The following is a 13,251-nucleotide window of genomic DNA, read 5'->3' on the forward strand; positions in this document are numbered from 1 at the left end:
GGATTTGTTGATCACAGTGATTCATTCCCGCGCACGTTCGACAAATTTAAGTCCGAAAAAAAAAACAAAGTGGGAGAGGGAGGAGTGGGTGACATCTATCTCATGTTCCGCTCCGTCCGCTCCGTCCGCTCCCCCTCTGATTTAGTGTACTTCAACACAGGATAGTAGCAAAAAAAATAAAAAGAACACAATCGAGCTGCTCACTACCAGGGTCGAACTGGCGACCTTCGCATTACTTGACACAGGATGTTCTGTATTAGTACGACGCTCTAACCAACTGAGCTAAGCGAGCTCCTTCCATTTTGGGACCCCCATACTGCGCCCCAAAACCCGTTTCGGGAAATCCCCCACGAAAAAAAAAATTAAAAAAAAAAGATTAAAAAATAATTAGAGTAAGATTTTCATAGCTGACGTCACAAAAAACGGCCATTTGGCCTCACGCTTTTTCTCTTGTTCATTTGTGTCGTTGTCCTCGCTCTTCGGAATTAATATTTCAGTTCCTGCGGACAGAAGAAAAGTAGACAAAAAAGTTTGTATGAGTAACTCCGAGCGTTCCCGTGCAAGGGCCAGTAGAACCGGAAAGAACATGGAAGAAATCAGAAGCCAAAGGCCAGAAGCCAGAAAATAGAAGCCCACACACACTCAAGACCAGCCAAAGCTGAACAGGATGATGGACGGTTGTTTCGTTTTAGCACCGCAATATTTCTGGTTTCCTTGCTTATCTGACATGCCTTACCGTCCAATGAGAAGAAAAGGAAGAAAGGAAAAAGGAAAAATAGAAGAAAAAAAAGTCAACTATATTGGAAGAATTTGAGCGGTCCGAGTAACAAAGCGCTTGTGTCCCCTCTTTCCCCTTGTTTTGCTTTTGCCAGCAAGTGACCTTTTTTGTTTATCCCCCCCTCCCTTCCTCTGCCCACAAACCAGTCAAACCTGGTGACATATCGATTAAGAGCAGCAAGGCTAAAATAAAATTAAGTAAAATACTTGAGCTCGAACATATTGAGCGTCCAATAAATAAAAGAAACCCCCTTGTCTAAAACCCCGACGGGGCCCTTAGATGGGGTGGCCCAATTAAATGTGGGGCCTTGTTTCTCTGGGGATTTATACAGAAAGTTGTGTTACACTAGAGTGTATGTGCATGTGTAATTATTAACCCTAAGAAGTTCAGCTTCTTCAGGAGATTAACGAAAAATAAGTACAAGTTGAATTGAAACCAGGCGTCCCCAAAAGAAACTAGTCTCATCATATCATACCGCGCCGCGTCGTGCACAGCTAAATAAACCATGAGATGTCCTTCCCCCGCCTCCCTTTCGACGCTTGTGTTTTGCCTTTGAAAAATTTCAGTCAAAAACATCCGTTGCATAGCGCACGTTACGCATTGCGGCAAACTTCTCACGTGCTTCCTCTTCCAAAAGATTCTTGCCCTTCTCCTTGGCCGACTCCAGCATGATCTGAATAGCCGTCTCCTCCACCGCCTTGCCCATCCTCCCGCTGCCGCAGACAAACACCTTAGCTCCACCCCTCCACAGGACCAATGCCTTGGCACGGTCATCATACAAAAGATGCTGCACATATTTAAGGCCACTGCTCTTATCTGTCTCGCGTGAGTACGCACGCTTGACCGTCACAACACCCGCTGCTTCCCACCCAGCAAGCTCCCCAGCGTACAGGTCGTCGGAGGTTGGCGAGCGGCATCCAAAGTAGAGCAGTGCAGGGGCCAATGCGCGGCCAGCAGCAATTTGAGTGGCTCTCTCCTGCATGAATCCGCGGAAGGGTGCAATGCCAGAGCCGGCAGCTATACAGATAATAGGAACGTTTTCAGGATCTTCGGGTAGGTGGAATGCAGTAGGGGAGGGTCGGACGGCAACATGCAGACGATCTCCAACTCTTAGTGAAGAAAGATAGTTGGTGGCGGTGCCAATGTATCGGCCATGGCCAGAAAGAGAAGGCTCGTCAAGCAATGAGTAGGTTAGGGTTACGTGATGGGGGTTCCAAAGCGGAGAAGACGAAATGGAGTATAGTCGGACCCGCATGGGAGGCATCATTTCCAAGAAGTTAGCAAACGGTAGGTCTATGGAAGGGTAGGCCTCGAGCAAGTCGAGTATTGACATGCGTTTCTGTGTGATTTCAGTTGCATACTTTTCCTCGCTTGCGAGAGAAGTCAGGATAACCGCTTCGGCTGGATCAGTGGCAGCCTTGGCCAAGGTGGTGATGTTGCGCTTGGTGGCGGGCTGGGCAAGCTCAATATATGCACTTAAAACCGACCCAATGGGAAGCTCTTTGCCAACGGGAAGATGGGTTTGGATTTTACCAGAGATGGTGATGTAAGCATCGGCATTTAGACTAAAAGCCCGAACAGCACGGCTCACAGTCTCGGCGGGATTATGAGGGAGGACAGCCAAGTAGTCGCCTGCGCGGTAGGTGACACCACTAGGAAGCTTGATCTCAATATGCTTCTTGGGAAACTCGCCAGTGGCAAGCTCCTGGGCATCGATGACTATGCTTTCCTTGACCTCCTGATACAAGTTTTCGGTACGAGGATGTGAAATTTTGACATTTAGACCGGGGGCTAGAGCAGAAGATGATGCCATGTCAATCTGGTCATCACCGGCATCCTTGTACTTTTGTACAAGCGCTGGCCATAGAGTAGAATCTTCCCAAGATTCAAAGTCGCTAAACATGTCTCTATCGGAGGCGTCTGTTGATCCCATCGCAACCAGTCGAGTGCCACCACGTGCCTCCAAGGCCTCGTCAATTAGTTTAGGAATGCGATGGAATGTCTGCACCCAGTCGCGGTGACCGCAGGCATAGACGGCATATTGGACGCCTTGCGCTTCCTGGCCTTGAACGGCCTCTAGCCAAGCTACAAATGCAGCCGCGTTGTCGGTAGGCTGTCCCTCGTATGACGCGGTGATGATGACAATGGGGTGGTCTTGAGGGAGTTTTTCCTTGGCAGCATTTAGGACATCAACGGTAGCAGCACGGAAACCATGAGAAGCAGCATCGGCAGCAAGACGATGGGCCATTGCCTCACAAGTACCACTGTTGGAGCCGTAAAAAATGCTCATAGGTCTACCCTTTGCGCCAGAATTGGCCTCGTTGGAGGCCGAGGTAGACCCCATATTTCCCGTCGGCTTAGCACCCTGAGAAGCAGTAGTTCTGCCGTGCAGGCTCTTTTCCAGCTCAGTAGCCGTCAATCCGTGGCGCAAAATAGCGCGCATGTGGAAATCCTTGGGCTTGACGGTTAGCGAATGCTGTAACTGCAACATATAGCTCGGGTCGTCCATGACAAGGTTGAAGTTTTGTAGTACCATGGCGGTACACAAAAGTGCCTCTTGCCAGGCAAATGGGCGGCCGATGCAAGCACGCATTCCATTACCGAAAGGTTTCCAGCAGTCAGGATAATCCTTTAGACGCTGCTCGAATTCAGCATCTAGCATGCGCTCAGGGCGGAAAGCCAACGGGTCAGGACCATATACGACAGGGTCGCGATGCACACCATTGAGGATACAGGTGACCACCTCATCGGGATACACGCGGTATTTTCCAGCAATCAAGGTTTCTTCTATGCACTCCAGAGGGAAGCCCGGAATAGGGGAGTCCAGGCGCAGCGTCTCACGCAGGACAGCTGCAATGTAAGGAAGTTTGGTCAAGTGGTGCAATGCGATTGGCTCGCGGCCAATGACAGCATCAACCTCGGCCTGTGCCTTCTGGTATGTTTCAGGCTTCTTCAGCATCTCATAGAACGCGAAAGACAAGAGGCCAGATGTAGTCTCATGGCCGGCAATAAGGAATGTAATAAGATTGTCAACGATACTGTCATCATCCATCTTTAAGCCTGTTTTGGGATCAACCCCCTCTAACATGGCTGTCAGAAGATCCTTGCGGTTCGACGGATGCTCCCGACGATACTTGAGCACATGATGGGCAGTCTTTTGCATAAGGCTGATATCCTCCCAGTACTTCTTTTCGGCCGATCTCTGCAGCATCTGTACTACGCCTAGACGAGAGTAGCGTCGGCCGCACTCGGCCAGGAAGTCGCTCATGGCATCGACAAACGGGTGCAAAGTATCGCTATAGTAAGAGTTGAAACGGAAGTCCATAGAGCATAGTGCAAGAGTGTCCAAGGTGAGACGAGTAAAATCATCTGTCACGGGAATAGACACTTGCGGGCCATTGCGAGCCCATTTCAAAGCCAGCTGCGACGCAATGTCGTACATGTCATCGAACATGCCGTGCATTGACACAGGGCCGAAAGCTGGGATTAGGATACGATGAGCAACGCCCCATCGGGGTTCGTGAGCTTTAGCCTATGAGTGGAGTTTAGCCAAGAGAAGAGGGGGGCGGTTAAAAGTGGATAACAGGATACCACTTACGGTGAAAAGGCCATCATGGACGCCATTGCGAACTTGCTACGATCAACCGTCAGCACATGTTTTCCGGACGGGATGGTTTCAGGTGACCTACACTCAAAGAGCCCTTGACTGACTTCTGGAAGCGGGACTGGTCGCAGCAATCGTGGACAAGCTCGCGTGAAGAGACAATAACCCGGCTCGAGGAACCAATTTTGAATCTGAAGATCGGACCTGTATTAATGGCAAATAAAGAAGACCACGACAGATGGGTTAATAATGCTGCTACACTTGGCGGGCGGATATTCTACACGCTGTTATACGTTCTGTCGAATGGGGGGGGGGGGGGGGGTCACGTGACGACAGAATACTCACCGTATATATCTGCCATCCGCAGCACATTCTCTAAAGGATGGCCCTGCGAGAATTCGGAGGCACTTCCAACCAAAGGGAGACCTGTTGGGCCTGGAATTGGAAGCTCCCTAGAGTTGCTTTTGTCTTCTTTGGGCACTCCATAAGAGGGGATTGCAGCCGATATCAGAGACGCAAAGCTCTCCATTGTTGGGGGCTGAGTGTGGCGTGGGTGTGATTGCAATGTGGCTGGCAGACAGCATAAGCCGACTGGTCGGATAATAAGGAAGTTGCAAGAAATAACAAAAGCCAGAAAAAGGAAAGAGAAGAACTTGTGTGCGATAAACCTGTTGGCAGAACACGATGCAGTTATTGCCTCGCACGACAAAGGGGACAAAGGTGAGAGAGAGGCAAAGAGAAAGGAGAAGCCCAAAAGGAAAATCCAGGAAAATTTATTTAAAAAAAAATACTAATTAAAAATGCCTTTAGACAGCAAAGCAGTTGCTAGCTGCTAACTGCTAGCTGCTAACTACTAGCTGCTAGCTGCTAGCTGCTAGCTACTACTAGAATATAGTAATTTTTATAGTGTTGCTGTTCTGCCTTGACACAAGACCCATTTCACGGCACTTGGCTTGGCAAAAGACGAACAGACTTGACGCACGTCCTCCCGACTTGAAGAAAAGGCTCAGGAAACTACCGTATTTGGTCAAGCTCCCACTCATTCCTCTGACCTATCCAGCCACCTGCATTAGCAAAATGTGGTACAAAGTACATGGCACTCAAACCCCAAACCCCAAAGCTTTTGTCAAATAATTGTAATATAAAATGATAGATATATAAAAAAAAAATAAGCAAGGCAAGAAACGATCAAATAGCCCATGCCAACAAAACGCCTGTCCCATGAGTGAGTGAATATGAGGTTTTCAGTAATAGCAGCTTCAAGGCTACTCCAAATCCAGCCGTGGAAAAAGGAAAAAAGAACAAAAGAGCTTTAGATCCTCGCAGTAGCCGGATTAATCCATCGGGTGGCATCCTCTTTCTGGCTTCTGCCCCCTGATTCCAACCCCGGTCCGGTTCTCGTGATCGTGTTTGTCTGGGTATATGCAAACGCAGCGGTTGGAAAGATCGGCCTGTAGGCATTTAAACAGCGACCTCGACCTTCTTGGCAGGAGGAGCCTCGGCACAATCGTCGTCACGGGGACGCTTGTTGTTGACAGGCTCACCCTTGTCGTTCGTCGTCTGAATGCTAGGCGGCTTGACACTATAAAGGAATTAGTACGGCCATTCTCACAAGCCATATGTCACTGTGCGTGACAGCCACAAGAAAGAAGATCCACTTACTCATTAGTGTTGTTACCCTTGCCGTTGTCACGAGCCTCAGGCTTGCTATCACGGCCGCGGTTATCACGGCCGCCACGTCCACCACGACCCCCACGGCCACCTCTTCCGCCACGGAAGCCGTTCTTGCGGTCGTGATTGCGGCGGTTCTTCCAGTCGTTAGAATCACCCTTGAAGTCCTTGTTACCGCCACCGCGGCCACCACGGAAGTTGCCACGCGAAGGCTTGTCACCGCCACGACCCTCAAAGAAAGGCTTGGCCGATTTGCCGGGCTTCATCTGGCCCGAGCGGATCAGCTCGTTCTTCTCCTCGACATAGGCCTTTTTGGTCATCAGCTTCAGGTCATGGCCCTTCCACTGGGGCTTCTTCTCCAAAAAGGCCTTAGCAGCCTCTTCCGACGCCATCTCGACGAAAACAGAGCCCTTGAATAGCTTCTCAGGAGTACGACGCAGAGTAACGCCGTTGACGGGGGCGTGCTCGGCAAAAAAGGCCTCAATTTCAAACTGGGAGTTGGGGTTTTCGTCACCGAATCCTTTGGCATAGATGCTGGAAGCCTCGGCCTTCTGGCGGCGCTCGGGCGAGGGCTTGTATGGGGTCTTGCGGCGGATGCCCTCTTCACCCTCTTCGCCCTCAATGTCAAGGAGCGTGCTCTCCTTGATGGCGGCGACAACAGCGGAGTAGGGCTGGAAGCGGCGCATACGCTTGAAGGTGTGTAGAGTCTTCAAAGGAACCGGCTTGTTTTCGGGGCCGGCAGTGGTGTCCCATAGGAATTTGTCGCGGGGAAGGTTGAAGTCACCAAAGTAGTACTCGACCTAGGTGGGAAGGCCGTGTTAGAATAGAAATACAGACAAATGAACATGTGGCTTTTCAGGGGCGAGGTAGGAACGAGGACAAACCTGGCGGCGGATCTCATCAGCGTTGTCAGTTTCAGGCAGAACACTGGGATCGAACTTGTTATTCTTGCTGTAGTCCTCGTTGACAGAAGCTGTGGTCTTCAGCACGTCGGGCTTTTCAATTAGAGCCTCTGAAGGGGTCTCGGTGGAAGCCTCAGCAGCCTCGGTAGCCTCAGCAGCTTCAGTGGTGGTAGCCTCGACGGCTTCCGTGGTGGTAGCCTCGACGGCTTCAGTGGGGGTGGCCTCGGTGGGCTGCTCCACGACCTCAGCGGCAGGGGGAACAGTAGTGTTCTCCGCGTCGGCCATTATGAAAGATTTTTACTCTAGATAGACAAATGTTAGTACGTAGCTAGAAACTTGCAAATGCTGCTACGCGCAGGCAAATGATACAATGAAGTTTTTTCGTCCCCGACTGCACATTTATACTTTGCGACAGAGCGGGTGGCGGGCGGGGCAAGAGTCAGCGCGGGCTAGTGCACACAAGTGGCCACTCACTAGTAAATAAAATAGGCTTGATAAATAAAAAAAAAGGAGTTTTAGACGGAATCTCCAACGATGATAGGGGAAGATTCAGAAGAAATAAAAACAAAATAGTCGTGGTGAGTGGGTTGAATGAAGGTGGAAAAGGTTGGATAGTGGACTCTATAAGCCTTCTACAAGTTGGAAAGCTGAGAACTTCTTTAGCGCGACAAACAGATAATTCTGCCGCTTGCAAAGGAAAAAAAAAACCCGCCAAAAATTTTAGTTTCACTTGCGCCCTCACCGCCTTTACAATGGAGAGCCCCACCATAAGGCTATGTTCAGCTGTCAACAGCTGCCCATATTAAAACTACTCTTGACGGGGGGGGGGGAGAGAGAACTAGGCCAATTGGAGCCGGGCTTCAATGGTGAGAAAAGATTTTGGTGTAATGCTGAGAGACCCTAAATCTAGTGATCCTCGACGATCGACGACAAGACGACAAGGCTGGCTGCATACGCTTTGCTCCGCTTTCACGATACGTGAGCTGGTTTATTTTCTTTCTCAACTGGCGTCTTGAACTGTAGCAAAATCAGCCGCTTCTCCCCGCCAATTGACTTCCCGCTATAGTAAAGATATCGCCGCCGGTTTGCGGGCCAGTTCGCCAAGATGAGAGCGGCCGTCAAGCGCTACCTGATTTCGAACCCGGTACGGCCCTTTACCAATGCATGGCTACAAACCCCTCCAGGGCTTGTAAATTCGTCGTTCTAGCCATGTACATCTCCAGTGCAAATCCCAGGTCTAACCTTACCACTATGTTGTCTCTAGAAACTTCGCCAATCATGGAACAAGTTCAACCTTTACAACCTCTCCAAATACTCGGCTACCATTCCCCGTGCCAACAGAACCTTCTTCCAGCAAAAATGGCAAGCAAAGCAAGCCCTACGTTCCTACCACGGTGAACATATTGGTGAAAAGCGCTGGACTCGTCTATTCAGTCGCCGGCTCATGGGTGCCATTGAAATGCCCCCCGAGTATCTGGCTGCCCACGACGGCTCCGAACAAGCAGCTGGCCGTGGTTCCGGCCTCGAGACAGACCCCAATGACCCCAGAGCCCAGCCCACCGTCACAGCCTCCAACTTCTCTAAAATCGAGCAGATCCGCCTAGCAAAGGAAGAGCAGGAACAGGCCTTGGCCAACCAGGGAAAGCTAAACTGGCCCAGCCCGTTTGTGCGCAACCGCCAGACCCGCGATCGCCCAGGCGCTCTATTGGCCAAGCCTATCCATAAAATGACGCCGTACATGCACATGACTTTCGCCCCCATGGAGCGGAGATTGGACATTGCCATGTTCCGAGCCATGTTTGCCAGCAGTCCTCGCCAGGCCCGCCAGTTCTGCATTCACGGCGGTGTAACAGTGAATGGCAAGAAGGTGTGTTCTTCGATTCCAAAATCTTGAGCTCTCTGCTAATATTTTTTTTCCTAGATGCGTTACGGCGCCTACCTTCTCAACCCCGGCGACATGTTCCAGGTTGATCCCGACAAGGTCATGTACGCTACCGGACAACCTAAGAGCAAGATGCAAGCCGAGCTCTATGCCAAGTCTCAACCCAAACGTAAGGAGGCAAGCGAGAGCGAAGAAGGCGAACTCGAAGAGGAAAGCGCCGAAGGGGCCACTGAAAAGGAAGCTTCTGACGAAGCTGAAAGCCCCAAGCCCACATCCATTGCCAGTGCCATGGCTTCCCAGAAGAAAACCATCTCCGACAAAAAAGAGTGGTTCATCCTACGCCGTCTGCTTGCCTCGGCCAAGGCGCTGCAGAGCAGAGAGACAGACCTAAGCGGCAAGGACAAGCAGGAGCTGCGTGAGTTCATGAAGCAAGCCCGTCGTGCCATCAGCCGCACCACTGAGGCTGCCGAGGAAGATCTCATGGTGCAAAAGCTCTCGACACTGATTGGCCGCTTCAAGATTCGCGACATGGAGCTCATCAAGGTTGAGAAGCCCTCTGCTACAGACTCTGATGCGGCTAATGACAAGCGCCCAACCGGCTACTTCAAGCCCAAGTACAACCCGTTCGAGCTTCTCAGCCCCGACATGAAGAAGCGCTCGGAGCAACTGGCCCGTGACAACGAGCTGTCTCTCGACGAACAGCAGACACTGGCTCGCCTAATGCGCGATGCCGAGAAGAACCCAGTCGACCCCAGCAAGCCGTATGCTACACCCTGGAAGCCCCGCAAGTACCTGGCACCCTTTGCCTTTATCCCCCGCTACCTCGAGGTCAACCAGAACATCTGTGCTGCTATTTACCTGCGTCACCCTGTGGCACGCCGCGGTCTGTCCGAAGTTCCAACGCCGTTCCCCTACGAGTTCAGCCAGCTGGCTTTCAACTGGTACCTACGCAGAAGCTAAAGGAGAGGTAAAGTAGGTGTGGGGATGGATAACTGTGTCTGCAGGCAGTAGTGGATGGAAGATGGCGTCTGGTGGCATCGGCAACTTGATTTATATCCGAAGCTATCCAGTCTCTATCGTGTATCATAGTAGTTAGTATGTGTGGAGCATTGAGAACGAGATGAGGACTAGAAGGCGAAGATTGAAAGATCCAGGAATCGACACACAAAATATGTACAATTAAAACAATGTTTTTGGGTTTGACATTTGTTGCTTCTGCTTCTCTTTGATAATACAACGCAATGTGAAGTTTCATCTCCAAGCGCCCCACGCTCAGACAATACACGCAATGGGTTTTCTTCCTATGCGTCGTAATCATCACGGCTCAACTCCACGGAAGTTTAATGACTGCGACGCAACCAGACGAATGGAAAATATGCATTATAATGATCTCGAAAAAGCATACTAGAGTCTAACAGAAGTCCAACCTTCACCACATAGTGTGGGCACGGCATACACTTTGCCGTACATTGATCTCATTCCCGATGCTACTTCTCATCTTGTCAATAGTACGTACAGCCGACCAAGCTTTTAACGAGAAGCACAAATTATATCAAGAACAAAAAAAAAAAAAAAAAAAGGTAGTATGAAAAAGGGAATCAATAATTAAAAAGAAAAAAAGAATCGAGGAACCGGACTCAGCAACCAGGATAAACATGAACCAAGGAAAACAGCACTGGAATCAAGCTGCAGCAAAGAATGTCGAGTAGAGGGAAAACAAAGGAACAAAAAAACGAAAACGAAGAAAAGACAAAGGAACGCGGCGGGCTGGTATTGTATCAGACATGACGGTACTGCAAGACATTTGGTTGGTCGTGGTGAAGAGAGCTGCCAGAGGGATTGGGGAGAGTAAAGTGGAGCAATGAGGAAGGAAAGACGCATGCTTTAACGAAGAGAGAAACCCTTCCGCTTGCCTTCCTTCTCTAGTGGCCGGCCGCTTTCGAGGCGCGACTTCTTCTCTTCCAGCTCCACGCGCTGGCGTTCCAGCTGTTCCTTCATCTCGCGATGACGAGCATACAGCTCCTCTTCCGACTGCTTGAGCTTGCTTTCCTTTTCTGAGACCTTCTGCTGGAAAACCATCTTCATTTCGGCCTCCATCTTGGCAAGCTTCTGCTCGTGCAGGGCACGCTCCTCCTCCTGCTTTACGGCAGGGTTGACCTCCTTGAACACGCTGGGGTCCTGAGAAACACCCATAGCAAGCAGCTTGTCGGTACGGTAGTTCTCGTACAGGAGGTTATTGGTGTGCTCCTTGAGCTCCTCCATGTGGGTGCGAATCAGCATCTGGCGTAGCTTGACAAAGTCGCAGTGCTCCTCGTTGTCGACCTCGATGATACCCCAGGGGTAACGGCGACCACGGACCTTGCGGCCATCGGCAACGGTGATTTCGTTAGTAGCACCAACAACAGCAAACGGCACCTTGGACATGATCTCATTGTTCTCAGCAATGGTCTCCTCGTCATCGAGCTCGTAGCGAGGGCCCTCGAAGATCTGGATACCGTGGTACTTAATGTCGGCCAGAATCTAGACACAGGGTCAGCAAACCGGAAAAAAAAAAAAAGACTTTTCTTTGGACTAGGAAAGATCAAGCAACTTACACGAGACTTGAAGGCCAGAATTTCCTCATCAGTCAGTGTGTCAGCCTTGGCAATGACGGGAATCAGGTTGACCTTGGTGTGAAGGCGGCGCATGACCTCAATATCAAGGGGCTTCAGAGAGTGACCAGTGGGATGGATAAAGAAAACGCAGGCGTGGATGCGGTTGTCAACGATGTTCATGCGGTTAACCTTGTTCTCGGCGTCCAAATAGGCATCGAAGCGCTGCTCAATGTTCTCAACAATAGGGCGCCACGACTCATCGTTGTTAACGAAGTCTCCGAAGCCGGGGGTGTCGACGACAGTCAGACGCAGGCGCACACCGGCCTCCTCAATGTCTGCGCTAATAGACTGAATAGTAACAGTCTTGGGGATAATGTCCATGCTGGGGCTCTTGGCCTCCTTGGGAGGGTAGAGAGAAGTGTTGAATAGAGTGTTGACCAGGGTTGACTTGCCCAAACCAGATTCACCTGCATAAAGCTAGTTAGAAGGGATAGGCCAGAGTATCAAAGGGATGCAAGAACTTACCAACAACCATGACATTGAAGTTGAAGCCTTTGCGCACACTTTTCCGGTGCCACTGGTTGGGCAGGTTGGCAAAACCAACATAGCCCGTCAGCTTACGGCGAACGACATTCTGGGGATCAACAGCGGCCACGGGTGCCGGCGAAGGCGAGGCAGAGGGAGCAGTAGAAGCTATGGCATCAAGAAGTTAGCAACCAAATTTTTACATGAAGACATCAATGGCATTTTAGGCATTCATCAAGCGTAGAAGCAGCAAAGAAAGAAGTGGCAGGCAGCGAGCAAGCAGCATCTGTTATTTTATCGTGTGAAAATGAGGTGTGCGCCCTGGCCAGGCAGAAATCTCGAAGTACACACCACTCGAATCACGTTGATGTTTGGGTACTGGTGACCATTTTGCGCCGTCTAACTCCGCCTGTGCCGAGCCTTCGCTGGGGACACGACTAGAGTGGGCCTTCTGGGACCTAGACTCGCCGTCTATTTCCCTTGCAGGATGGTGCGTTGATGCATCATAGATATCCGAGACAAGGTCTAAATGGTCACCACCCCGGACAAGCTTTCCGTTATTGTCCAAGAGAGCGGCAGGCTCACTCGGAGAATCTTCAGACAATCCGGAGACCAAACTTCCGTGAGCATTCAGGGACCGGGCACTCTTTTGGGATTGGAGATCTTCGTGGGACACCATAGACAATGGGGTATTGACTGGCAACGTGACAACCATGATATTGGGACTCTGGTCAGGCTAGCGTAGGGTTTCCGGATCGATGGCACAATGAGCAGTTGCAGGTGTGGAGTTGTCGAGCATCAACGATTGGAAGTAGTGGTGCAAGGGCAAAGACATGGGCGTGGTCATGCCAAGATCGACGGGCCGTAAAAAGAGAAAGAAAGTTTGAAATAGAAGGTGAAGGAGAGGCAGTAAATGCCGGCCACAACAATCCACAATATGAGCTTAAGACAAAACAGAAGCAATCATAGTGCGACAGGAAACGGCAGGTGGAGATGGACGCTTGTGTTCTTGCCGTTACTTGTGTTTGTACGCGTGCCTGCCATTCTGTTGGCTAATAGCGTGGTGTCTGGGTGATTGGGTGATTGGGTGGTTGGTTGGCTGCAATGTTTGGCGAGGTAATTGCCATTGCCAATTTGCTACTGCTGCTATTTGTTGCTACTGCTGGTCTTGATGCTGCTGATGCTGATGCCTCTCTTTCTTTTCTTGCGACGTTCTCGTCTTGTGTAGCAGCAGGTCGCAAAAGGGGCAACAAGTTTCCCCACGGCTCAGACCCCACAAGACCGCCACATTTGTG

General features: G+C 50.5%; 4 protein-coding genes across 4 annotated transcripts; 1 reads left to right on the forward strand and 3 right to left on the reverse strand.

The window, feature by feature from the left end:
- Positions 1–1,340: 1,340 nt before the first annotated feature.
- HOO65_050218 (NADPH--cytochrome P450 reductase) lies at positions 1,341–4,911 on the reverse strand (the record flags this gene model as incomplete). The annotated part of the gene is made up of 4 exons (XM_071003130.1): positions 1,341–4,310; positions 4,377–4,412; positions 4,468–4,586; positions 4,728–4,911. The coding sequence occupies 4 exons, from the start codon at positions 4,909–4,911 to the stop codon at positions 1,341–1,343; spliced, it is 3,309 nt and encodes a 1,102-aa protein (XP_070858277.1).
- A 932-nt stretch (positions 4,912–5,843) lies between these two features.
- HOO65_050219 (La domain-containing protein) lies at positions 5,844–7,240 on the reverse strand (the record flags this gene model as incomplete). Its single annotated transcript, XM_071003383.1, has 3 exons — positions 5,844–5,964; positions 6,045–6,853; positions 6,938–7,240. 3 exons carry the CDS (start codon positions 7,238–7,240, stop codon positions 5,844–5,846), a joined length of 1,233 nt encoding a protein of 410 aa, XP_070858278.1.
- Positions 7,241–8,060: 820 nt separating this feature from the next.
- Positions 8,061–9,797, forward strand: HOO65_050220 (mitochondrial 37S ribosomal protein uS4m; the record flags this gene model as incomplete). Its single annotated transcript, XM_071003302.1, has 3 exons — positions 8,061–8,099; positions 8,220–8,822; positions 8,877–9,797. The coding sequence occupies 3 exons, from the start codon at positions 8,061–8,063 to the stop codon at positions 9,795–9,797; spliced, it is 1,563 nt and encodes a 520-aa protein (XP_070858279.1).
- Positions 9,798–10,721: 924 nt separating this feature from the next.
- HOO65_050221 (Cell division control protein 3) lies at positions 10,722–12,671 on the reverse strand (the record flags this gene model as incomplete). Its single annotated transcript, XM_071003268.1, has 4 exons — positions 10,722–11,357; positions 11,432–11,898; positions 11,957–12,124; positions 12,308–12,671. 4 exons carry the CDS (start codon positions 12,669–12,671, stop codon positions 10,722–10,724), a joined length of 1,635 nt encoding a protein of 544 aa, XP_070858280.1.
- Positions 12,672–13,251: the final 580 nt, after the last annotated feature.

The sequence above is a fragment of the Ceratocystis lukuohia genome, assembly GCF_044167205.1.
Source record: "Ceratocystis lukuohia strain C4212 chromosome Unknown Supercontig5_pilon, whole genome shotgun sequence".
NCBI classification, from domain to species: domain Eukaryota; kingdom Fungi; phylum Ascomycota; class Sordariomycetes; order Microascales; family Ceratocystidaceae; genus Ceratocystis; species Ceratocystis lukuohia.